This window comes from Phocoena sinus, chromosome 17, assembly GCF_008692025.1.
Source record: "Phocoena sinus isolate mPhoSin1 chromosome 17, mPhoSin1.pri, whole genome shotgun sequence".
In the NCBI taxonomy this organism is placed as follows: domain Eukaryota; kingdom Metazoa; phylum Chordata; class Mammalia; order Artiodactyla; family Phocoenidae; genus Phocoena; species Phocoena sinus.
In genome coordinates, this window is record NC_045779.1 from 40,225,454 (window position 1) to 40,253,122 (window position 27,669).

The window sequence follows — 27,669 nt, forward strand, 5'->3', positions numbered from 1 at the left end:
CAGAAGGACAACACACCAGCCTAGTAAACTGACTCTCTTTCGCTAAGCTTGCTATATTTTAATTCTCTCCTTCCCAAGAAGGAACTGATTGAGTCAAAGATGAATTAACTTACCAGGAACTTGTAAGAAACACCTACCAAAAGTGTTCCCAAATTTATAATATTAAGAAATTGTTTCCGACATCAGTTGAGGTTTGAGGTATTTAAAATATATTTATTCATATGTACATTCACTTTACATTATTACATTTTAACATCTATCAAAAACTAAAGAGTTTTTAAGAATTTTTCAAAGTCCTGTACTGAGGCCTTGGCCATCTCTTCACAAAATATTTCATCAGGCACAGATACCAATTTGTCCAAAGAGATGTAGTTAGGTTTTCCTGGATCATACTGTGCTCTTCCTAAATAGGCAAGAAACAAATGTCTTTCTTTGACTTTAAACAACCTTGAATTAAATACCTAGAAAAGAAAAAGAAAGTTTTTAAAAAACACCGTGCACTGAAAGATGAACTATAAAAATGTTTATCTGACTAAGAATTTTAATAAGCTAACAAATATAAAGAATTGAGGGGGCGGAGTCAAGATGGCGCACTGGGAGGATGTGGAATTCGCATCTCCTCACAACGAGGTCACCTAGCAGGCACCGGTGGGGGACCACGGACACCTAAGGGGACGGGAGGAAAACCCAGCGACCGGGTAGGACGTGGGGCGTGGGGGGAGTGAAGGGGGAGGAGAAGTGGAGGCAGGACGGGACTGGTACCCCTGAGGGGCACCTGGGGGAGGGGAAGGGATCCCACGACGGAAGGGGGAAATTGGGGAACCACTGGGAGGGCAGAGGATCAAAACGGAGAATGGCCAGGTTTCCCCTGCCCACTTGGGCCCCCAGAAACCTGCTGAGATCCCGGGCCTGATCCTCTGCCCACCAAGGAGGTCCAGCCGCGCGGGTCCTGAGGGAGTGGGAGGGAGGGAAGGGGGAGCAAAAGTAAAGGCTGGACCTCTGGGACCGGCAATCCCTGAGGGGTGGCTGGGGGAGGGGAGGAGTTCCTATACCCAGCGGGACCCACCCACGGTTAGGGGTCCAGCGGCGACGGGGGAGACCCTGGGGTAGATGATGGGGGAGGTGCGTGAAGGAACGTAAGGGAAGAGGCCAGTGCCTTCCTTGTCCACTTAGGCACCGGGAAGCCTTGTTGGGCTCCCAGGACTAACCCTCTGCCCTCAGAGCCTCCCTCTTAGAGCGCAAAGTCCAAGCCCCGCCCCTACACCCCACACAGGGCCCCACCTCTACACTGGGAGACCCCCTCCAATGAGTTGGGCCTAAACCGAACCCACACACCCTCACCCAGGGCCCTTCCTCCTAACTCCAGAAGCCCACACTCCACAGCCCTCCTTCCCACGTGCTGCCTCCCCCTTCTGCACAGGTCCTAAGCAGAGGCCCTGTCCCACACTCAAATGTCACACCCCCACCCGCCTGGGTCCTGCCCCCCAAACCCCACCCATGCCTAAGTTCCACCCCCCACCTAAACTCCACCCCCATAACCAAGGTTTTCTTTTTTTTTTTTTTCCTTTTTTCTTTTATTTTTTCCTCTTTTAAACTGAGGTTCTGTTTTAACTTGCTGATTCATTGTTGTTGATTCTTTTATATTTTTATTTTCCTAATAAATCTTTTATTTTTCTAATTTCATTTTATTCTTTATGGTTTGTTAGTGATCTCTCCTTTTGGCTTGCTGCCCTCCCCCACACCTTTTTTTTCTTTTTCCTGCTGTGGTTTTATTTTACCTTGTTGCAGTAGTTTCAATTATAGTTTTATTTTTCCTAATATATTTTTTATCTTTCTAATTTTATTTTGTTTTTTTGTGGTACGCGGGCCTCTCACAGCTGTGCCCTCTCCCGTTGCGGTACACAGGCTCCGGATGCGCAGGCTCAGTGGCCATGGCTCACGGGCCCAGCCGCTCCACAGCATGTGGGATCTTCCCGGACTGGGGCACAAACCCGTGTCCCATGCATCGGCAGGTGGACTCTCAACCACTGCGCCACCAGGGAAGCCCTTTATTTTGTTTTTTATTCTTTGATATTGTACTGCTCCTTTTTTTCTTTCATTCTTCCTTCTTTTTTTCTGCACCACGAAGCTTGTGGGATCTTGGTTTCCAGGTCGGAGCTCCTGTGGTGGGAGCTCCAAGTCCAAACCACTGGACTACCAGAGAACCTCAGACCCCAGAGAATATCCATCAGAGTGAGGCGTCCCAGAGGTCCTCATCTCAGTACCAAGACCCAGCTCTATCCAACTGCCTGCAAACGACAGTGCTGGATGTCTCAGGCCAAACAACCAGTAAGAAAGGAATACAGCACCACCCATCAAAAAAATAAAAGAACAAAAAAATATGTTACAGACGAAGGAGCAAGGTAAAAACCTACAAGACCAAATAGATGAAGAAGAAATAGGCAACCTACCTAAAGAAGAATTCAGAGTAATGATAGTAAAGATGATCCCAAACCTTGGAAACAGAAAGGAGAAAACACAAGAAACATTTAACAAGGATCTAGAAGAACTAAAGATCAAACAAACAGTGATGAACAACACAATTACTGAAATTAAAAATACTCTAGAAGGAGTCAATAACAGAATAACTGAGGCAGAAGAACGGATAAATGAGCAGAAAGATAAAATGGTGGAAATAACTGCCAGGGAGCAGAATAAAGAAAAAAGAATGAAAAGAATTGAGGACAGTCTCAGAGACCTCTGGGACAACATTAAATGCACCAACATTGGAATTATACAGGTCCCAGAAGAAGAAGAGAAAAAGAAACGGTCTGAGAAAATATTTGAACACATTATAGTCAAAAACTTCTCTAACGTGGGAAAGGAAATAGTCAAGTCCAGGAAGCCCAGAGAGTACCATACCAGATAAACCCAAAGAGAAACATGCTGAGACACATAATAATCAAACTATCAAAAATTAAATAAAAGAAAAAGTATTAAAAGCAGCAAGGGAAAAACAACAAATTTCATACAAGGGAATCACCATAAAGTTAACAGCTGATTTTTCAGCAGAAACTCTGCAGGCCAGAAGGGAGTGAGAGGACATATTTAAAGTGATGAAAGGGAAAAACCTACAACCAAGATTACTCTAACCAGCAAGGATCTCATGCATATTTGACAGAGAAATTAAACCCTTTACAGATAATCAAAAGTTAAGAGAATTCAGCACCACCAAACCAATTTTACAACAAATGCTAAAGGAACTTCTCTAGGCAGGAAACACAAGAGGAGGAAAAGACCTACAAAAACAAACCCAAGACAATTAAGAAAATGGTAATAGGAACATACATACTGATAACTACCTTAAATGTAAATGGATTAAATGCTCCAACCAAAAGACACAGACTGGCTAAATGGATACAAAAACAAGACCCATACATCTGCTGTCTAGAAGAGACCCACGTCAGACCTAGGGACACATACAGACTGAAAGTGGGGGGATGGAAAAAGATATTCCATGCAAATGGAAATCAAAAGAAAGCTGGAGGAGCAATTCTCATATCACACAAAATAGACTTTAAAATGAACACTATTACAAGAGACAAAGAAGGACACTACATAACGATCAAGGGATCAATCCAAGAAGAAGATATAACAATTGTAAATATTTATGCACCCAACACAGGAGCACCTCAGTACATAAGGCAAATGCTAACAGCCATAAAAGGGGAAATTGACAGTAACACAAAAATAGTAGGGGACTTTTAACATGCCACTTTCACCAATGGACAGATCATCCAAAATGAAAATAAATAAGGAAACACAAGTTTTAATGACACATTAAACAAGATGGACTTAATTGATATTTATAGGACATTCCATCCAAAAATGACAGAATACACTTTCTTCTCAAGTGCTCATGGAACATTCTCCAGGATAGATCATATCTTGGGTCACAAATCAAGCCTTGGTAAATTTAAGAAAATTGAAATTGTATCAAGTATCTTTTCCTACCACAACGCTATGAGACTAGCTATCGATTACAGGAAAAAAAATCTGTAAAAAATAAAAACACATGGAGGCTAAACAATACACTACTAAATAACCAAGAGATCACTGAAGAAATCAAAGAGGAAATCAAAATATACCTAGATATAAATGACAATGAAAACACGATGACCCAAAACCTATGGGATGTAGCAAAAGCAGTTCTAAGAGGGAAGTTTATGGCAATACAATCCTCCCTCAAGAAACAAGAAAAATCTCAAATAAACAACCTAACCTTACACCTAAAGCAAATAGAGAAAGAAGAGCAAAAAAACCCCCAAAGTTAGCAGAAGGAGAGAAATCATAAAGATCAGATCAGAAATAAATGCAAAAGAAATGAAGGAAACGATAGCAAAGATCAATAAAACTAAAAGCTGGTTCTTTGAGAAGATAAACGAAATTGATAAACCCTTAGCCAGACTCAACCATAAAAAACGGGAGAAGACTAAAGTCAATAGAATTAGAAATGAAAAAGGAGAAGTAGCAACTGACACTGCAGAAATACAAAAGATCATGAGGGATTACTACAAACAACAGTATGCCAATAACATGGACAACCTGGAAGAAATGGACAAATTCTTAGAAAACCACAACCTTCCAAGACTGAACCAGGAAGAAATAGAAAATATATACAGACCAATCACAAGCACTGAAATTAAGACTGTGATTAAAAATCTTCCAGCAAACAAAAGGCCAGGACCAGATGGCTTCACAGGTGAATTCAATCAAACATTTAAAGAAGAGCTAACGCCTAGCCTTCTCAAACTCTTCCAAAATATAGCAAAGGGAGGAACACTCCCAAACTCATTCTACGAGGCCACCATCACCCTGATACCAAAACCAGACAAAGATGTCACAAAAAAAGAAAACTATAGGCCAATATCTCTGATGAATATAGATGCAAAAATCCTCAACAAAATACTAGCAAACAGAATCCAACAGCACATTAAAAGGATCGTACACCATGATCAAGTGGGGTTTATCCCAGGAATGCAAGGATTCTTCGATATACGCAAATCAATCAATGCGATACACCATATTAACAAATTGAAGGAGAAAAACCATATGACCATCTCAATAGATGCAGAAAAAGCTTTTGACAAAATTCAACACCCATTTAGGATAAAAACCCTCCAGAAAGTAGGCATAGAGGGAACTTACCTCAATATAATAGAGGCCATATATGAGAAACCCACAGCCAACATCATTCTCAATGGTGAAAACTGAAAACATTTCCTCTAAGATCAGGAACAAGACAAGGTTGTCCACTCTCATCACTATTATTCAACATAGTTTTGGAAGTTTTAGCCACAGCAATCAGAGAAGAAAAACAAATAAATGTAATCCAAATTGGAAAAGAAGAAGTAAAGCTGTCACTGTTTGCAGATGATGTGACACTATACATAGAGAATCCTAAAGATGCTATGAGAAAACTGTTAGAGCTAATCAATGAATTTGGTAGAGCAGCAGTATACAAAATTAATGCACAGAAATCTCTTGCACTCCTATACACTAATGATGAAAAATCTGAAAGAGAAATTAAGGAAACACTCCCATTTACCATTGCAACAAAAAGAATAAAATACCTAGGAAGAAACCTACCTAAGGAGACAAAAGACCTGTTTGCAGAAAACTGTAAGACACTGATGAAAGAAATTAAAAACGATACAAACGGATGGAGAGAATCAACATCTTGTTCTTGGACTGGAAGAATCAACATTGTGAAGATGACTATACTACCCAAAGCAATCTACAGATTCAATGCAATCCCTATCAAACTACCAATGTCATTTTTCACAGAACTGGAACAAAAAATTGCACAATTTGTATGGAAACAGAAAAGACCCCAAATAGCCAAAACAATCTTGACAAAGAAAAACGGAGCTGGAGGAATCAGGCTCCCTGACTTCAGACTATACTACAAAGCTACAGCAATCAAGACAGTATGGTACTGGCACAAAAAAACAGAAATATAGATCAACAGAAAAGAGGATAGAAAGCTCAGAGATAAACCCAAACACATATGGTCATTTTATCTTTAATAAAGGCGGCAATGGGGCTTCCCTGGTGGCGCAGTGGTTGAGAGTCCGCCTGCCGATGCAGGGGACACAGGTTCGTGCCCCGGCCCGGGAAGATCCCACATGCCGCAGAGCGGCTGGGCCCGTGAGCCATGGCCGCTGAGCCTGCGCGTCCGGAGCCTGTGCTCCACAACGGGAGAGTCTACAACAGTGAGAGGCCCACGTACTGCAAAGTAAATAAATAAATAAATAAATAAATAAATAAATAAAATAAAGGCGGCAAGATTATGCAGTGGAGAAAAGATAGCCTCTTCAATAAGTGGTGCTGGGAAAACTGGACAGCTACATGTAAAAGAATGAAATTAGAACACTCCCTAAAAGTATACACAAAAATAAACTCAAAACGGATTAAAGACCTAAATGTAAGGCCGGACACTATCAAACTCTTAGAGGAAAATATAGGCAGAACACTCTATGACATAAATCACAGCAAGATCCATTTTGATCCACCTCCTAGAGAAATGGAAATAAAAACAAAAATAAACAAATGGGACCTAGTGAAACTTAAAAGCTTTTGCACAGCAAAGGAAACCATAAACAAGATGAAAAGGCAGCACTCAGAATGGGAGAAAATATTTGCAAATGAAGCAACTGACAAAGCATTAATCTCTCAAGTATATAAGCAAATCATGCAGCTGAATATCAAAAAACAAACAACCCAATCCACATATGGGCAGAAGACCTAAATAGACATTTCTCCAAAGAAGATATACAGATTGCCAACAAACACATGAAAAGATACTCAACATCACTAATCATTAGAGAAATGCAAATCAAAACTACAATGAGGTATCACCTCACACCGTTCAGAATGGCCATCATCAAAAAATCCACAAACAATAAATGCTGGAGGGTGTGGAGAAAAGGGAACCCTCTTGCACTGTTGGTGGGAATGTAAACTGATACAGCCACTATGGAGAACATTATGGAGGTTCCTTAAAAAACTAAAAATAAAACTACCATATGACCCAGCAATCCACTACTGGGCATATACCCTGAGAAAACCGTAATTCAAAGAGTCATGTACCACAGCGTTCACTGCAGCACTATTTACAATAGCCAGGACATGGAAGCAACCTAAGTGTCCATCGACAGATGAATGGATAAAGAGGATGTGGCACATATATACAATGGAATATTACTCACCCATAAAAAGAAACGAAATTGAGTTATTTGTAGTGAGGTGGATGGACCTAGAGTCTGTCCTACAGAGTGAAATAAGTCAGAAAGAGAAAGACAAATACTGTATGCTAACACATATATATGGAATCGAAGAAAAAAAAATGTCATGAAGAACCTAGGGGCAAGATGGGAATAAAGACACAGACCTACTAGAGAATGGACTTGAGGATATGGGGAGGGGGAAGGGTCAGCTGTGACAAAGTGACAGAGTGGCATGGACATATATACACTACCAAACGTAAAACAGATAGCTAGTGGGAAGCAGCCGCATAGCACAGGGAGATCAGCTTGGTGCTTTGTGACCACCTAGAGGGGTGGGATAGGGAGGGTGGGAGGGAGGGAGACGCGAGAGGGAAGAGATATGGGAACATATGTATATGTATAACTGATTCACTTTGTTATAAAGCAGAAACTAACACACCATTGTAAAGCAATTATACTCCAATAAAGATGTTAAAAAGAAAAAAATAAACCAAAAATTATTATAAATGCTAGAGGGTTTAAATCCTTTGCCTTCTGCTAAGAAATTATGATTTAAAAGGGACTCAAAACTAACAAGCAGAACAATTGTAAAATAATAAAGGGCTACCTTGTAGGCAAAGACCAGACTAATCCAGGGAGACGAGAGGAGCTGTTAAAAAAGCAAATCCTCAGGCTCCAGCCCGAAGCTACCAAATCAGACACTTTGAGAGTGGGACCCACAAGTCCTCCAAGGGATTCTGATGCCTGCCAAGTTGGAGAACCAAGGTCAGAGATCAAAGTTTATGGCATCAAAAACTGTGTAAGATTTCATAATCCGTGAATCTTCCCTATTTTCCTTTGTTTCTTTCTTCCTTTCTTTCTTTCTTAATTCCCGTTGCTCCCTCTGACTAGTATCAAAATGAAATGAAGCTGGACTTCATGCGTTCAAAGGAACCTGCCTTGGGATTAAACTCTTGAGGAATAGAGTGAATACAGTAACTTTAAAAGGGAGTCAGAAGCAGGCTAAGTCCCTAAAGCCAGCTGCAAGGAAGAAGGGAGAATTGCGAGATCTGGCCAGACTTGAAATAGAGCCCTAAGCTGAAGAGACATCTGTGAGGCTCCCTGGCAAGGCCCAATGAACCCACATTCAGTATTAGGTCTCAGGTCCGTCTCTTCACTGTATTATCAAGATACACTGGGGACACTCCACATGGCACATAACCTCCAGGAGTCTTTCTTTATATTCGAGTGGAGACAAAATAAATAACAGATCACTTGGAAAGGACATTATGAAAAACAATTGTTGAAAACTAAAGTAATTTGAGAACAGTGACCAAAAAAATATAGTATGCTAACTCAACGTGGGATTGGCTTGCTTTTGGAACAAAACATCTTTTACTCCCTCTGCAGAAACAAATTATGTGCTGCTCTGCCTTCACTTTGGTAACTAAATTCCCATTACCGCATTATTACTGGTCAAAAGATGTAAGAAGCTTTTAGATGTATTTCTTTAGAAGTATGACGCTTCCAGTGACTCTCGGCTTACAAAATTATCATACAACATACGGACAAGGCCACAAATGATTCTGAAGCTCCCAAACTATATTTCCTAAATATAGTAACACTTTGAAGCACTTATACAGCTATGACCAGATATTTCTTTCCCAGTGGTTCAAAGTGACTTTAGTATCACAGATTTTATGTGATCTTTCAAGTCCAAAAGTCATGGCTCAGATTGAGTTTCTCCCTCTTTTTTTGTTGTTGTTGACCACCAGGGGCCACTTTGCAATGTCAGAAAAGTTTCATCCTATCAATGATCCGTTAAGTTCTCAAGGATTAAAACAAACAAAAAACACCAAAAAAACCCTAACTTAAGAATTACTGATCGCCTCCTGTCCTAACATAGACTCCAGCTCTGCCTTCACAGAAACCCACAGGGAAAGAGGAGAAACAAGGTTTCAGGGGATCCTGAATATAACCTCTTTCCTGAACTAGTGGTTTCCTCATGTTCATTACCCTCACTGCTTTTGTTATCCTTTGCCTACCATGGTCACTGCTTTGAAACAACTAACCATAGTTTTAAAGTTATAATTGTTTCCCAATTTTTAATTAATCATAAAATTATGTACCAACCAGAACTGTTACCTGCATGAGAAAACTGTTTCACAGCACTAAGTTTTTAAAGCTCCAGCCAAAACTTTTAAGTCTACATCCATTCCCTCACTGTCAGTTAATGTATTTTTCCATTAATGAGGTTTTTTGTTGCTGTTTTCGTTCTTTTCTTTTTGGCTGTGCCACACAGCTGGTGGGATCTTAGTTCCCGGACCAGGGATCGAACCCAGGCCCCCAGCAGTGAAAGCACTGGGTCCTAACCACTGGATTGCCAGGGAATTCCCAATGAGGTTTTTTTTTTTGTTTTTTTTAAAAGCAATCCTACCCAGACCCCTAAGAATCTGAGAATCCTCCCAATATGGAAGCCACAGGTCTATAACCAGGCTTCCCAGAAGCTAGGATGTGGGGAGCCTAAAATCTGTGTTTTTAAACAACTGATTTTGATGCATCTAGTCAAGTTTATAATTTTCTCTACTTGGAAAGTTTCTGTCCACTGTTAAACCCAGTTCATTCAACTGACAACTCAAATGTCACTTCTTAGAGTGGCAGTATATCTTTGGTAAGAGCATGGGTTTTCAAAATGACTGCCACAGTTCTAATCCTGGCTCTGGCCCCTGGACAAGTTACTGAATCTTTTTATGCTTAATTTCTTCATTTGGAAAATAGGGACAATAACAGTACCTACCTCATATGGTTGTTGTGAAGATTAAATGAATCAATATAAGTAAAGCAGTAAAGACAGAGCTGGCACACAGTAAATGAACAATCAATAACTTATTATTTCTACGATTTTTCTACCTCTCCTAAATTAAATCAATAGCTGTATACAATATCTGTTAAGACTCTAACATTATGTAAAGCAATTACATTTAAAAAACTTGTCTTCCACACTAGATTATGAGTTCCACAAGAATACAGACCATGACTCATTGATTTTTCTATCCTCAAGTCATGTTCTCTTATCATGCCCTACTGTCACTGAATTATCTATCAACCCAGTGGAAAACTAATTGTCATTGCTTTTTAGTTGAAGATTACTTACTTTACAATGTTTCTATAAGCCAGATTTTCACCACTGCAGGCTTCTAACACTTTTTATAATGAATACACATGCATTTGATGAAATAGAAAAATGCTCTATTAAGGGCCCATTCAGAGTGCAGTATGATAGGTAAATAAACACTACTATTTGTGAGGGAACTGCACCAAATGCAGTCTAGCTCTGACAGTTATATTAAAGTCATAGTTCTTTGCCCACCTTTACATCAAGAACACATTTGGCAAGTGGAGTAGAGGAATCACTTTAATGAAATTCAATCTTTCATTTATCCAATGAATACTCACTGAGTGTCTATTCACATGCCAAATAGGAAAGAAGGATGACTTTTATGAGATTCAATCAATCATGTGTTCAACAAATTTCTATCCAGTGCCTACTAATTGGCCCATTATAGTTCCAGGCTCTGGGAATTCAGCAGTGTATAAATCAGACACGATCTGCTTTCAAAAAGTTAACATTCTTGTGAACAAGCAGATAATGTCATTCACCAAGTAAAGAACAGGAAAAAGTCTAATTAGCTTAGAAAATATAATTATGGCTTTCGCATGATAGCTAACTGGAAGTGTTTTATGCTTTGGTAGGAGATCATTATAACATGGCTTGTTAACTAATGGATTTAGATAGACTGAATGGAAAAGTACATTTAGAATTGAAAGGACCTTTAAGGGAAGTGATCTATTTCAAATTTAAAGGGAGAAAAGCACAAGAGAGTATGTTAGATTCCAACAGGCAGAACGAGGACTAGGTTACAAACTACAGGGAAATAGATTCATCACTCATTTCTCCTCTGGAGATGTACATGAATGCCCTAGAAGATGTAAACTTTTCACAAGTAATCCATCTACTGCATTTGCTAGATGTGGTCTTGCTAAAAAGATGCGCAAAAAGAAATGTGACCTTAATACCACTCTCAGAACTCTACTGCATTTGGTCTGATTCCTTCCCAAACAGCAAGGGGTTTTCACACGCGGACTGTGCACATGGAGAGCAGCTCCGGATGAACGGCGATGACGGCTCTTACAGAACAGCGAGCTATGCGCTCCTCACCTGTGGGAACTTGACAATGATGTGGTGCGGAATGCACATCACGTTGTGCACGTAGTCGAAAGTCTCGGTAACTTTCCTTTTACTTGCGGTTAACATCTTTGGGATTTTGGTGATCATATGTTGAATTTCATTATGTTTAAAACCTAGTTCAAGCCGGTAAACCTAAGAGAAAGATAGAAATAGTTATTTTGGTAATATGCCAGGGGACACATTGATTCTTTCAAAATTTAAAATAAGGACATTAAAATCTGGAGATGGGGCTTCCCTGGTGGCGCAGTGGTTGAGAGTCCGCCTGCCGATGCACGGGACACGGGTTCGTGCCCCGGTCCAGGAAGATCCCACATGCCGCGGAGCGGCTGGGCCCGTGAGCCATGGCCGCTGAGCCTGCGCGTCTGGAGCCTGTGCTCTACAGCGGGAGAGGCCACCACAGTGAGAGGCCCGCGTACCGCAAAAAAGAAAAAAAAAAAAAAAAAATCTGGAGATGGCTATTCCAATGATCTTACGAGTTCATAGTTTCCTGCTTCTGGGGTAACCTGAATTTTAAACCCCTCTCCTGAGGATGAGCTAATCACAGCCTGATGACCACCATGAAGATCACCAAAAGGAGCTAGCGTAATTACGAAATAAGAGTTAACGGTGCTCACAGGAGGCCTGCGCAGGTTACCTGTATGGGCCCCACACCACACAGACCAACAGCAAGATTCTCAAAGTGCTTTCTGAGCCTCTGCTCCCAAGCGTACTCCTATGCATGTCCTCTGGAAGAACTACATGTCAAAATTCTAAACAGAGATGATAAAAAAAACACTCCAATGTAGGTTAGGTCCTCTGTGTGCATTCATAGTATCCCATCCTCCCTGACCAATCCGTTGCTCTCATCGCTCTGCGGGAGATTCCCCCCACTGGACCGTAAGCTCCACAACGGCAGCGACTATCTCCCCAGCACAGCGCATGGGCAGGCGCTCAATAAAAATTTCTTCAACGGCCGAGTATGAAACACTTTAGGCACCTCAGAAAATAGGCTTAATATAATAATTTCAAATACTCCGACAGCTTTGTATACTAACAAGTCAGCTGCCCCTGGTTCTATCCTATTCCCTTGGAGGGAGCACAGTAAGGAGTGTCTGGCATGTTCTCTGATAGATCTAGAGCTGGTAATTGGCACACGTTCTAGGAGAGCAATATGCTGGCTACTGCTCTCTTCAAAGAAGCCTTCTGGCTCCAGCCTCCACAGCTCGTCTCCCGCCTAGGTGACGAAGACACAGACCCTCACCCTGGGCAAAGGAAGCAGCTTCCAGGTCCCATCCAGATACCTAACCTGCTCCACTAGGATTATGGGTATCAATGTCTGCAAGGAGACTAACTCATGTAACACCTGGTTGACATGTGAAAAAATTATAAACTAAGGTAAACTGCTTGCTAGATATTTATTATATCATTTCCTCTATCTTTTCAGAAATAACTTCTTTTACAATCTAGTTTTCTTTAAGATGATGGGAGCAAATCTATCCTCTTCAGAGGACTTAACCACTTAAAGAAGCTGATTTCTCAAAAACTAACAGTCATCCTACCTTCATGTTTTCCTTCACAGGCTCCAGACTTCCAGTTAGTAGCCTTGGGAGACGAATTACCAGATCTCTAGTCTACAGTTATAAAACAATCTATTATTAATATGTATGCATATTCAACTAGGTTGGAGAAAACAAGGCATTACTAGGAGTACAAAACTAAAATTTAAAATATGACCCAGTAGAGAAATGCTAAGGAACCCAAAAATACATAAACTTAATATTGTTTGAGGAAAAAAACCAGTGCTCAGAATAAAACTTAAGAAACTAACTTGATGGAATTATTACAAAATGATATAGCTATATGATTAACCTAGCAAGGTAATTCATTCTTGTACAGAAAATATCAGGCATTTATAGAATTCATACAGGCCAAGTATCTGTTAGAAACATGAGATTTAACAGTTACTAAATGTAGCTGACATGGAAACACACAAATTCTCTCCTTCTCTTTACCTTCTTCACACTAAGTTCCAGTTCTTTCTGAAAAAATCCCAATCTGTTATCCAGTCTTTCCACTGAAAAACTCAGCAAAAATGGTGCATTTCTGACCATCTGTGCAATATCCACTTTACTGAAATTTTTTGACAGTAGATAAGCCACCCTAGAGAAACAAACAAAATACATGCACATATGATAAATATTTACTAGTGTCATATTCCCACACCAAAAAAAAGTTTAAGTAAAAACATTCTATAATGGCCCCAAATATGGTTAAAACAAAGCAAGCATCCATCCAACTCTAGAATGGTTTCCATTTATAACTGGAAACAGAAAATATTTCTGAAATCCGCTAACAGACAGATTCCCTTTTCAGTTAATCTGACTTACTTTATTAGTTGGTAGAAAAAAATGAAATAGCTTCTATTTAAGTTTTTTGTTTTTTTTGTTTTTTTTTGATAAGAATAGAAAACACACAAATTAAGAAAAGATGGGATTCAGAACTCTTTTTACAAAGAAAGACCATCAAGCATGGCTAAGACTGAAAAGAGGAAATGTTTTTTTTGGCTGCGCTGTGCAGCTTGCACGATCCTAGTTCCCCGAGCAGGGATCAAACCCAGGCCCCCAGCAGTGGAAGTGTGGAGTCCTAACCACTGGACTGCCAGGGAATTCCTGGAATTTTTAATTTTAGTACATTTACTGAGAATGTATTTTCTTTTTTTTTTCTCTCTTTTTTTTTTTTTTGCGGTACGCGGGCCTCTCACCGCTGTGGCCTCTCCCGTTGCGGAGCACAGGCTCCGGACGCGCAGGCCCAGCGGCCATGGCTCACGGGCCCAGCCTCTCCGCGACATGTGGGATCCTCCCGGACCGGGGCACGAACCCGTGTCCCCTTCATCGGCAGGCGGACTCTCAACCACTACGCCACCAGGGAAGCCCCGAGAATGTATTTTCATAAATAATTTTTACTGCGGTCCTTCAATATGTATTTTGTTAACAACTGAGAAGTTTCCTGCTAAATTTCTGGGAAACAAAGTAAGGTAGCAAAATACAGGAAGTTTGACTATAAAATAACATTATTGATTTTTTTAAATCTATAAACATAGTAAAAGGCAGTTTAATTAAATGCCTGAAATATCCCTGGACATTATCTTGTTTAATTCTCATCAGAAAAACAAAAACAAAACAAAACAACCCCCTGTGGGCCAGGTAAATTTCCCACATTGCATTTGAAAAAACACACTCAGAGGAGTTAAATAACTTGTCTTAGACCACCAGCTAATTAATGACAGAGCTGAAACTTGAACTCAGGTATGCCTACTTCTAATGACTACGATACTTTTATACCATATATTGGAACTTATTATATTTTATACTCAGTGACTATTACCCCTTTAAACCAGTCCCTTAGAGGCAATGAGAGAAAAAAAACTGATAAATTTAACTACATACAAAATTTAAATGCAAGGCAAAAAAGAAATCATCAACCAAGTCAGACAAGTGACAGTCTGGGAAAATATTTACAACATGTCACAGAGAAGGAACTAATTTTGTTAATATATAAAAAAATGCTTACCAAAAAAAGAAAAAGGCCCAATTAAGAATAGCAAAGGACACTTCTAATTTATAGAAAAGGAAATGTAAACAGAAGTTCGACATAGGAAAAGATCCTCAAAAAAAGAAAAGATCCTCCAAACATCTGATGCTCCAAACATCATTTCCAAAACAGTGAGGTAATGTTTTCATCTATGAAATGAACTGAAATCATCAAGTTTTATGACACTGTATTAGTGTGGAAAACAGGGAAACTGGCACTTCTGTACACTGTTGGTGGGAGTGTAAGCTGGAAAACCTGTATGAAGGACAATTTGTCAATATCTATTAAAATTATAAATGCATATATCCTTTGACCTAGAACTTCTACGTCTAGAAATGTATCCTACAGATATACACCAATATGTGACATGATGTATATATAAGAGGAGTCACTGCAGCTTCTTTGTGATAGTAAAGCCAGAAACAACCACCATGTTTACCAAAAGGGGACTAGACACATCCACAGTATAAACTATAAAAGGGTTAAAATAGGCAGAGCCAATAAAAACTATCTCCAACATAGAGTTAAGGTAAGAATGTGAGGTGCAGAATGGTATGCATAAATGCTACATACTGTATGTACATGTGTTCTTGTGTATGTGCATACATAGATACACATACATGCTTGTATATGATAGAACATTCTTAGCTAGTTGAACAAAAAACTTGATAATAGTAGCTGCCTCCATAGATGGGTCTTGCAAGGCTGATAAGGGATAGGAATATGTAGGTTGGGAAGGAGAATTACCATTTTTTTCCTTTGTTTTGGACACAGGAAAGATCAATATCTGATAAAAATATTATTGAAACTGTTATCTACTGTGATAACTTTTCCAATAAAAAATTAAGATATAAGGCCCAGCCGAAAGAAAATTTCTAATAACTTAAATGCAGATTATTCATTTGAAAATTCTTAAAAAGAATCAACCAACTTTTTAATACATTTCAAATTCTCTTCATTGAAAAGAAAACAAGTATATGCGATCAGTGCTATTATAGAAATTCTAGAAAATAAGACTGCTGTACATACCAGAGCCAGAAGGTAAGTTCAAAAAAGATTATCATACCTTTGCCTCTTCCAGGAGAAGCTTACTTTTCACTGTATACCCTTTTGAGTACATGTGGTAAATTACCTATTAAAAACTTCCAAGTAACTTTTAAAAATGCTCCAGTTTACTTTGGCAGTCAGCCAGGTTTAGGAAACATTAGACTATACTATTACATGAGAGTATTCTTTAATTGTTAGGAGCATGTGTGATCTTGAGCAAATTAACTTAAGCTGCTTTTAAGCTTATGTTTCCTTCATAGATTTAAAAGTAGGGAGACAGTACAGTGTAGTAGCCAGGACTCTGGAGTTAGACTAAGTGGATTTGAATCCCACTGCCACTTACACTAGCTGGGTAATCTTGGGCAAATTATTTAACCTCTCTGTGCCTCTCCTGTAAAATGGAGATATTAATAATAATGGTGCAGTAGGCAGCCTCTGAAACAGTTCCCAATGATCTCCACCTCCTGGTATGTACTCTTTCTTGAACTAAATCTTGAGCAAAAGGGCAAGTTGGTTTTGAAATGGGGAGAGAATGAGTGTTCCAGACAGTCAGGAGGAGCAGAGCTAGACATGTCAGACTGAGCCTCCTAGAATCATTCTTTCCCTCCCCTGTATTGTAATAGCCTGTCTATATTACACCAGACTGTAAGTCACATGAAGGGGGAGAGTGTGTCTATCTAAGTGCCTTGCATATATAATAAGGGTTCAAACTATTCAATATAAGAAATGTAGGGTTTTTTTGTTCTGTTTTTTTCCTAGTTCAGAGACTAGACTCTGATAGTTCAAGGAACTGCAAAGCTCTCTGAAACCGGTGTGAGAATAGTCTAGGGGGAGAAGATTAGAGGCAGATTAGTTAGGAGACAGTTGCGGTATTCTTCACGTGAAATGATGGGGACCTGAGGTAAAGTATTCAAAGTGAAGATTCAGAGAAATGCATTGACTGATTTGAGAGCAATAAAAATAGAACCAACAGGCCTTGGCAGTTTATTAGATGTGGATGATAAAAGAAGAGAAGCCAAAGTTAACACCAGTATTTCCGATCTGGGCAGCGGGGTGAACAGTGTTCTCATTCAGGCAATCTGGGAAGACCTAATTTACGTGAGAGGTGGGGGTGATGATAAATCCAAGATGTGAACTTATGAGACACAGACTCTGTCTCACTCTCTGGTGTGCCCAATGCCCAGCAGGATTCGTACCTCACAGATCGATACTATCTCTTTGAATGTTGAATGAAGTACAAAGATGTTTATAAGAGTGCTATTTAAAGAAGAAAAAAAGGAAAAACCAAAATAGACAGAAATGATTAAGCAAATTATACAATATTTGCCAAAACAAGGTCAAATGTCTACCATCAAAAATTGTCCAGAAAGAACAACAGAAAAGATCAGCCTTTCATAATTTTAAGTGTACTATCAGATAATTTAGCCATTGTTAATGGATTTTTAAAAAAACTTATCCCAGTTTCCAAAGGATTGACTTAGCATTAAGTTGAAATCATAAAAATAATGATGGGTAGTTGAACAAAAGAAATGATTTAGATACTTAATTTTGATCAAAGAAGGTCCATAACAAAAAAAATGACATTCACATTCATTAATTACCTCAGTAGATTCTTGTGCTGCTGAGACTTAAAAAAATAACTTACACATATATTTCTTCATAGCCACTTCTAGGATTATGTGAAAATCATTCTAAAAGCCCTACCTGGTCTTAAGATTTTCAAGGTCTTCAGAGAAAATAGCATAGTTTTTCGTCAGGAATGTTCCCAGTTGGTTATCCTCTATGCCCAAATCTTTAAGAAACAGGAGTATTTGCTTAATGTCTTTTTCAAAATCCAGTCGCAGAAGGAGGTTGGCTGCATCTGGATGTTTTTCTATCTTGGATAAATCCACTCCTGTAATAAATTACGAACACCATTTGAAGATAACTGCTTGGCTGAGTCATTAAACTTTATGCACAGAAACACAAGAAATTACTGATGGAGATCAACAACCCATCCCAAGGAGACCTGAGACAGGCCAATAGAAACTTCTAAATATTTTTAAACTAATTTGGTTGCAGAAATAAAAATAAATTTTTTAAAAATGTAGTACTTATTTCAAAGCCATGTATAAAGGAAAACAGTGCATTTGGGGCTAAATTTCCACCCAAAACAAATTCACTACGTCATATTGACCTAGGATCATCATTTTCACCGATGGTTTCTTGAATATTGTTTGCAGGATGCTTATGAGCCCCTAATGATCTCCACAGTAACTGCTTAACTGGTAATTTCTGCAGGGTAACAAACCCTATGAATTGTTACTTTCTTTGAAGTTTATCATTTCTTTAATTATAAGCATTATTTTAAAAATTTGTTTCTGATCCCCTCCACAGAAGGAATAAAAGTTACCCTGTGTCTTACTCATTGTATTCTCCAGGGCTTTATTAACATAAAGACAAGTAGCTTGAAGGAGCTCAAGACATGTCTGCAGGAAGCAGATGAACGTACACAGCCCTCAAGTACAAAATGAAGCAGAAAGTATACCACCTTCAACCTTCACATATCCTTAGAATCTTAGGTAATCTAAGTAAATGAGACAAGGGACAGGAGAGATTAAGAAGGGGGAGAAAGCAAGTTGTTATTTTACTTTGGTTATGGATATAATTCGATGTTCACGTTAATTAGGCAGGGAATCAAAGTAACCCTTGATTCAAAACTCTCATTAACACTAAGCATTTTATTCTCTCGCTTTTTTCCTTTTACCTGATTTTTAAAAATTAAACACGAATAGGAAAGGCCTATTCCTTATCTTTAAAATAAACATTTGAAAATAATGTAAAACTTTAGTTTAGACTTAAATTTTATATTGCTAAAAATATTGCTTCAGGTTAAAATGTAACTCTCAAACCGATTTCTAGATGAAACTTTACAGTCTTAAATATAAAAACAATGAAATAAAAGCACTGTTTTTTAATGGTGTCTACAACCAGAAAAATAAATTATAATTCCATGTATTATTAGATCCAAATATAATTCCAAACCCAAATTTCTTGATATTAAAACAGGTATTGATATAAGATGATCATGAACAGAAAAACAGATTACACATACACACAGAATGAAGACACAGAATGAAGACCAAAAACGGATCCGGGAGGAACTACAAATCTCGTATACAATAAGGACATTTCAAATCAATGAGGGAAAAGATAGACTATTCATTAAAATATAATGGGACCTCTAGCTATATATTTGAAAAATAATAATTCCTTCTATGTCTGATACAAAAATTAATTTCAGATAGATTAAGAATCTACATATGTACTACCACTCTAAAGCTACTAGAAGAAGACACAGAATTTTAAAAATAATATTAAGTATGACTACACAAGCCATTGTATGGCTTTCTGTAATACATGTATTTGCATAGAAAAAGGTGGGGTAATGTATGTATTTGGGTAGAAAATTTGTACTCAACAAATTGGTGACAGTAGTTACCTTTGGAAAGTGGAACTAGAAATGTAGAGATGGGAAGAGTTCTTTCTCCTGTAACAGTCTGCACTTTTAACAACTAGATGTAATTCTTTTATAATTTAAAAATAATACTAATAGAAAAATAAATTAAATTATTCAATGGATGGATAAATAAGATAGAAACTAGTTCCAAAACTCTGTGATAAATGTGGCAAGGGATGCTTTGAAAATAACATAAAGGGTTCGGACTCCAAACTTAACTCAATATTACAGATGACATGCGCTGAAGTGCCTCACTCAGCATGAGCCGTCACACCCTGACTGTGCTGAAATCGAATTCCTGAAAAGCTGCTTCTTAACAGCAACAAGAGAGCAGAATCTCACCAGGAGAGCACACTGCTGTCAGCACAAATACTTGGGCTTACTCACGATTTCATTAACTTGAAAAAATAGTCACTGAATGCCTCTCATGGGACCAGGCACTTATGCGGATATAAAAAATGAATAATACATGATTCTAACTTATAGGTGACCACAGCCTAAGTTGGCTTTACCCCATCAGTTCAGTAACTATAATTACCACTGTATTCAGTTATGGTCACACATACTTAGTGCATCAATCAGGGACTGGCAGGCAACAGCAGTTGTCCTAGAAAGTTCAAATGAAAAACACTTTAATGAAGGGACTCTGTACAGTGGTGTGAGCAGAGTCAAGGGAACAAACAAGGGCATCCCTAGCGCTAAAGGGACAGGGAGGAAAGAGTGTTATGAGAACCCAGAGGGAGCCGGAAGCTATAAAGAAAGGGCTGCTCAGTAGGAGCTGTTGCCATGGAACAAGGCAGTTCCATGACCCAAGGCTGGGAGCGAAAAGGGAAAACAACTCCCACCTGCCCTCCCTCTTCTCCTACAAGTGCCCCCCACTGCTGAAGCTGCCCAGAAGCCAGCTGGCAAAGGAGGCCGAGTGCAGAGGTTAGCCTCCTGGGATAAAGAACAAGCAGAGAAAGGGAGAAAACAGATCTGAGAAGCAGAGAAGAACCAGGACACTTGAGTCCTCAAAAATACTGTTTAACAATGCAATCATGGTTCCTCTAGGGTACTGTTATTTAAGTTACTGCCAAGACGTGCTGTTGAAGTATCAGCATACAGATGAAGGAGTGGCTGAAACATATTTCAAAGCTCTAGGTATACTGTGAATTATTTAAATGTAGGGACCACATGGGTCTTATGTTTATCTGGCATTACCCGTAGCACCTCTCACAAGGGCTGGGAAAGCCCTGAGCTTTCATGCCTGCAGCAGATGTCATCTTTCTCTCTCCTTCGAACCCACAGAACACTTTATGTGTATCTCTGTGTGGAATTTATCACTTCACCTTGCATTTTTGGATTTGTTATTCTTTTTTTTTTTTTTTTTTTTGTGGTACGCGGGCCTCTCACTGCCATGGCCTCTCCCGTTGCGGAGCACAGGCTCCGGACGCGCAGGCTCAGTGGCTATGACTCACGGGCCCAGCCGCTCCGCGGCATGTGGGATCTTCCCGGACCAGGGCACGAACCCGTGTCCCCTGCATCGGCAGGCGGACTCTCAACCACTGCGCCACCAGGGAAGCCCCTGTTATTCTTATGTATGTGTATCTAGATGCTCCTGAAGACCTGAAGCTTCTTGAGAACGAAGGCCATTCCCTATACATTTGAGTAACTTGCACAAGGACAGATCAGTAAACAATTATAATAGTGTTATTATTGCCAGGACTGAGGTAGGCAGGGGGTGATGCAAAGAGCCCAGAGGAGGGTCACTCTATCTGGAGGGTCAGAGAAGACATTTGGGAAGTTACTCGAACCTGAGTTAAGTTCTCCAGTTGTCAGACCTGGCCAACAAAAAGGAGGGAAGTGGCAAGCAAGTGAAGCTGAAAGGCTAAGCAAGGGCCAGACCAGGAAGAGCTTAGAAGGATTTCACGTAGGTCACTGACATAGGCAGATTCGCATTTTAGAAAGAGCACTAATGTTAGAGAGATTACCAGGGCAGTACTGCTGAAAGGAAGACTATCAAGCCAGGAAGCTCCTAACTTTTCACTGAAAACTAAGGCAGTGATTAAGCAATGAGAGAAGCAGTGGATCTGAGATAATTCCTTGCCCATCCTGTTCCTCTCAATCCCCCAAAGGAGGTTTCTCATCTGGGAAAATCAAATAAGAGAAGTGCCAGGTCCAGAAATAATGGGAAAAGCAGAAAGTAGCAATAAGGTGCTAGACTGAAAATATTGATAAGAGGACGAACCTAAGTTTGCAGGCAGATCTCCTGGCTGCCTTCAACCATCCAGACCTAGGAGCATCCTACCAGTCGACAAGCTAAGATAGTTATGGAGCAGGCCTAGAGAGAAACCGTCCACATCAGGAGGACAGCGGGCTCCAGAAGGAAGGTCAGGGTAGTAGGGAAATGGAAGTAATATATCATCCGATAGGGGTGACTGTAGGAAAAACTGTCCTGAGAGGCCATTGGAAGTTGTAGGAAAATTTAAAGAAAACTAATCAAATGAAAAACAAAGCAATTGTTAACTCCAAGAAAATGAAAGGTTGAAAAGGAAGGAAAACGATCATAGCACACTTCCTAGACAGCAGTCGAGCAATATTTAGAATTATAATGAAATCAGTGACTAATGATTAACCTCAACATTGTTAATACAGCCTATTGGGAGAATTGAAGAGAATGAAAGGGAAAAGTATGTGTACATGTAAGAGATTAACTGATGTCTAAAACTGATGAACCAAGCAACAGTACCATAAGCAATTACACGCACATTTAGAGGTTAAACACAAACAGAAAGAGCTAGGAAAGTAGACACTCTAGGGAATGGGCTGCGAAGTCAGGAAGGATGAAGCTGGGAGTGCGGTTTTTCACTAGAAGCCTTTTCCCACTATTTGACTTCTATGCATGTGTATGTACTTTGATAAAGATTAAAAATGCTAATTTTAAAAGTAAGGCAATAGGGCTTCCCTGGTGGCGCAGTAGTTGAGAGTCCGCCTGCCGATGCAGGAACACGGGTTCATGCCCCGGTCCGGGAAGATCCCGCATGCCATGCCGCGGAGCGGCTGGGCCCGTGAGCCATGGCCGCTGAGACTGCGCGTCCGGAGCCTGTGCTCCGCAACGGGAGAGGGCACAACAGTGAGAGGCCCGTGTACCGCAAAAAAAAAAAAAAGTAAGGCAATAAAATAAGTGTTGGTTACTCAGACTTACCTAGAAGCACTAACTTCTTCAGAGTCTCAGAATGATCCACATAGTCTCGAAGTGTGAATGAAGATGGGGGCAGTGCAGGGTCCGCAATAATCTGAACAGCCTCCTCCTCGGAAATTGGCTGCAATGGAGACAATGGAGGCAAATCGTCCAGTCCTTTGCAGCCAGGATATGGAAAAGGAGAAGAGAGTTAGCTCTCCAATCTGTACACTTGAAGCTCTTTCTACAAAGACAGCCTCTTGCCTAGTTTGCTTCTTTTTGAATCTTGGCATCATTTCTGAATTAAACATCTCAAAATTCCATATATTTTCTACCTTCTAAGAGGTAAGGTTAAGACTCTAATTTAGAGGTATCAACTACTATTCCTCGAAGATAAGAAATCTGTTGGTGAAATCCTGTACAAAATTCCTTTCCTTCACTTGTAATCAACAGGTATGAATGCTAAAGACCAACCGACCTTCAAGTACATTTTGAGAAAGAGATCGAGTTTACCACAGCTTGTTAAGTTGGCCAAAAGTACAACATACCAGCCTGAATTGTATGGGTTCAAGTCATCGCATCCTGAAGTGTCTTCACTTTGATCCAACCCCTTCTCCTCCAAGTTATTCTCAAATATGTCTGTAAGAGGACTTCTATGATTCTGTTTCTATCACCTACAATCCTTTGCCAAGGACGTGACCTCTCTAGTACAGCCTTGAGTCTGAGGTTTGGTTTGTCTTAAGTCAAACGCTTAAGTATAGAAGATGCTGGTAACTGTAACCTACCTTAGGCTAAGGAATCAGGGCTGTGACTTTTTATTCTATTTTTGGTCTCTAATCACTACCCTTTCTCATTTCTCATAGCCAGCCTCCCCTCCCTGCCCTTACCCCCAGCTTGCTTGCTTTCGTCTTCTACTTAACCTAATATTATCTCATTTACGGTGAAATATTCCTTGCATAGAAATGTGCCTAGAACAAGAAGCACAGGAGGGAGAAGACTGACTAAAAAAAACGACATGAGGGCGCTTTTTGGGGTGTGCTATTTGTTGTTCTTTTTGTTCTATATGTTGTTTGTGATGGCTGTTACACAACTAAAAGCATTATGTCAAAATTCGTAAGACCGTATACCCAAAAAGGAGGACTGTTACTTGGGTAAAATTATACCCTAACTAGGTATATAGAATAGGGTAAATTAAATCCTAATAAACCTAATTACCACCAGAAAAAAATTTATTTAAAGAATCTAAATAACGAACTTAGAAAGTGTTATTCATAGCTATAAAACATTCTTATACATATTAATCTCTCAACTTTTTCCTTAGTCAGTAAAATAGAGGCATAATAGAAGCAAATGAATAGAAGCGGCATTGTTCTTTTTCTCTCCTGGCACAAAGTATGACTTGAAATGGGCCAACAAAATGTAAACAGGTAGTCGTTCAATCTACCGAAGTGGGGCAAAGGGGAATTTTCTGAAACTTGAAAATTACCTTCTAGAGACAGTTCAGAATCAAAGCTGGGTATCTTTTGTGACGGCTCATTCACAGAAGGAAGCAGAGTGTTTTGGGCGCACTTAATCTCTTGACTACTTGAGTTGGTAGACTGGGAACTATTCCACACAGAGGAAGTCCAATAAGTCTTAAACCCCGACCGGAGAAAGCAATCGTCAGAGGACAGCTGAGGCTGAGCAAAAAAGCCAGGCAACAATGTTTTTCCTGCTCTGGGAAAACATTTTCTGAGTTGCATAGCAGTAAGGAAGCTACTCAACTTAATTGAGTTGAGCCATCTGGGTATCTGTTGGGCTAGCAGGGCCATTTTTCTTAAAGTCCTACAAAAGAAATACATAACTATCAAAAAAGAGAAACGTACTTTACTTAAATGTTTAAAACAGTATTCAAACAACAAAAAGATAAACTGGAAATTATTTTTTTCTAATTAAAAGGAGTTTAATAAATTTAGATCCCTAAAGCAGTCAGATGTTTTTAAGCTCAGGAAAAGCCCAAAACAAGGCAGTTTCAGTTACAAACCAAAAGACAGAAACTTCTGAACTGGAAAAATAAAGATACACTTTGCAATTTAAAAACAAAAAGCAAAATCAGTGGCGTAAGAAAAACAATTAAAACAAAAATCTGTAAATGTTCAAATTACAGCTGAACCTGTTAATATTTAAAGAAAACAGGTGATGCAATTAAGTGCTCTTGAAATTTGGTTTGAAGGACGTTTAAGAAGATTGCTGATCAAAATAACACTGAGGGCTTCCCTGGTGGCGCGGTGGTTGAGAGTCCTCCTGCTCATGCAGGGGACAGGGACACGGGTTCTTGCACCGGTCTGGGAAGATCCCACATGCCGCGGAGTGGCTGGGCCCGTGAGCCATGGCCACTGAGCCTGCGCATCCGGAGCCTGTGCTCCGCAACGGGAGAGGCCCCAACACTGAGAGGCCCAAGTACCGCAAAAAAAAAAAATAACACTGAATTATTCAGATGCATTTTATGTATGTACATTAATCACAAAATAAAAACAGGAAGAATTCTACTTAGTCTTAAATGAATCATAAAATATTATCATTGCTATCTAGAAGGTTGTTTCTTGCTTCATTCTCAGGGTTGAGCACTATTATTACACAGGTAAAGCTGCTCCTCAAAAGACAATTGAACAAAACCAGTTTTGCCAAATTCTGTTTGTAGGAAAAAGAAAAAGGCTTTTAAAAAAAGGGGTCAAAACTAATAAGCAAAATGAACAGACAGAAATAATAAGCAACCAGCAATGAATATACGTGTATTTTGACCGAAAAAGCAGTTGTTTTTAAAAGAGACTTTTATCAGGAAAGAACTTTTATATTTAGCCAGCTTAATTAAAGGATAAATTTGGTGCATATTATTTTATATTAAGTAAGACAATCCATATAAAATACAGCATAGAGTCCAGCATATGCAAAATGCCCAACAAATGTTAGCCATCATCAATATTATTATTGATTACACAACCAAACATAAATGAATTCTGAATTAACTGTTGCATACAACTTTTTGATTTCTCTCTATACTGAAATTCAGCTTGTTTTATGCTCTGAATTAGACCAGATAAATGCTTGAGGGTCTAACCTCCCCTTAGAGATTTGTGGTTTAGGGAAGTCTCCTGAAAGGAATTTATAAAAGTGAAATGTCTCACTGTCATTCTGAAATGATCTTAGAAAGGAAAAAAGTATTTACAATAAATAGCCTTGTGGGATAGGTGACTTTTGTTAAACTTTGGTGGGAAATGAGTCTCCAAATCTGCCGTGTTTCCCTTCAATCCTACAATATTCATTCTCTGCACAGCAATGTCATAAGGGCATTGAGCTGGAAGCCAGAAGACCTGTTATGCTGCATTAAGACTAAGTTTCTCACCGTGATCCAGCACAATGACTGGCCCGTGATGGGGGGTTCAATAACCATTCTTTAAATGACAACTTTTTAAAAAGGTTACGGGTACAATGAGGTGATTCTTAAGCCCCAAAGTGTTCTGACTTCTCAGTTTGCCTAAGCGATGTCCTACTTTAAAGCAAACTCCTGAAATCCCAAACCCACTCTGAAGCCTCTAGAGTAAGGCTCAAATTAAAACTCCTCTCACATTAGAACGATTTGCTTTTGAATTCTATCCATATTCATGAAAAGATCTTTATGCAAACAACTCATGTTTATCCTTCTGTTTTTATTTACAAGCACACTATCTTCACTACATCATCATTTCATTGTTGTGTATACCTCTTAACAGTTGATTAATTGTTCGTTCACGAGCGCAGGGCTGGGTCTCATCTCTGGATCCACCCTCCCAGTGACTATTCCCTCTAGCCCGGAGCCTTGCACTGCTCCAATGTTTTATGGATGGAAATGGATCAGTTGCAACTACGGTTAGCTCATCTGCTTACACAGTATTTAAACCCGGTAAAGCATCTGCGCATGTGTATAAAAGCCCTACCCCCGTGATCAGCTCTCTAACACGACCCTTTTCATCAGGAAGGTTAAAGTTAAAGAAAAAAAACCTGTAATAATTCTGAAGTCCATTAAAATATGTCATATACTAGTTCTCAACTGCGTGCCTTAGTATCTCGTTAGGAATAGGAATTGGCACTTAAATATTCTTTGGCGAGGGTTCAAGATTTCGACCTGTGTAAGGCTAATAAATGAAATCAGGAGATGAAAGGTGGGTGGGAGGATGGCTTCGTAATAAGGGGCCTCTCATCTACTGATTGACGTCCTCCCTAGGCCATTTTAGTTCCCCAACCGAACTTCCGGAGGAAGGCCGTTGACATGCTGGCCCTCCTTCCGCGTCCTCCGCAAAGCGCGCGAATAAACAACATGATTGCGTTTTCGTTTCATCTGCCAAGAAAACAAAACGAAATTATTCACCCTTAATTGAAGACCTAAAGGCCAAGAGGTCCCCGGGCGGGGCCTACAGCAGGATAGGGCCGGACCCGAACCCCAGCAGGGCGCACGCCCCTCGCGCTCCGGCGGCTTCCGCTTTACCTGTGGCGAGGCCTATGCCTCGTGGTCTTTCTCGCAGGGACCACCAGACTGGCCGGGCCGCGCGAACCGCCCCGCAGAACAGATAGCCCACTTGTCTGCCCGCCCGCCGGTTGCTCCTAGCTCCCTAGCCCACGTGGGCTGAGGCCGGAGTGGGCCAGACCATCTGCGAGGCTGCGCGGGGGGAGAGCGGGCGGCCTGCGGGGGACAGAGCCGGCCAAGGGCCACAGTTTCCCTTTTCCTGCGCGTCGCCTCCCTCCAGAATCTTCCACTTAGAATCTAAAGCCACCGCGAGTCCCTAGAGATGCCCGTCCTCCAACGCCAGCCGGGGCCGGGCGAGCGGCGTCCCCCGCCCGAGGCTGCGTTGGCGGCGCCGCGACCCCGCCCTCCCGCGCCTGT

General features: G+C 40.1%; 1 protein-coding gene across 4 annotated transcripts; it reads right to left on the reverse strand.

Annotated features, from left to right (window-relative positions):
- Positions 1-186: 186 nt before the first annotated feature.
- On the reverse strand, positions 187-27,555 carry MTERF3 (mitochondrial transcription termination factor 3). 4 transcript variants are annotated; one of them, XM_032609753.1, is made up of 9 exons: positions 27,274-27,555; positions 26,512-27,126; positions 24,259-24,596; positions 22,797-22,949; positions 17,818-18,007; positions 13,488-13,635; positions 13,035-13,106; positions 11,467-11,628; positions 187-461 (listed from the first exon to the last, which is right to left on the reverse strand). In XM_032609753.1, exons 3-9 carry the CDS (start codon positions 24,581-24,583, stop codon positions 267-269), a joined length of 1,245 nt encoding a protein of 414 aa, XP_032465644.1. In that variant the 5' UTR covers positions 24,584-24,596; positions 26,512-27,126; positions 27,274-27,555; the 3' UTR covers positions 187-266. The 4 variants fall into 4 exon arrangements, with proteins under 4 accessions (XP_032465644.1, XP_032465647.1, XP_032465646.1 ...); XM_032609756.1 differs by lacking the exon at positions 26,512-27,126; XM_032609755.1 differs by lacking the exon at positions 26,512-27,126 and having other exon boundaries at positions 27,157-27,555.
- Positions 27,556-27,669: the final 114 nt, after the last annotated feature.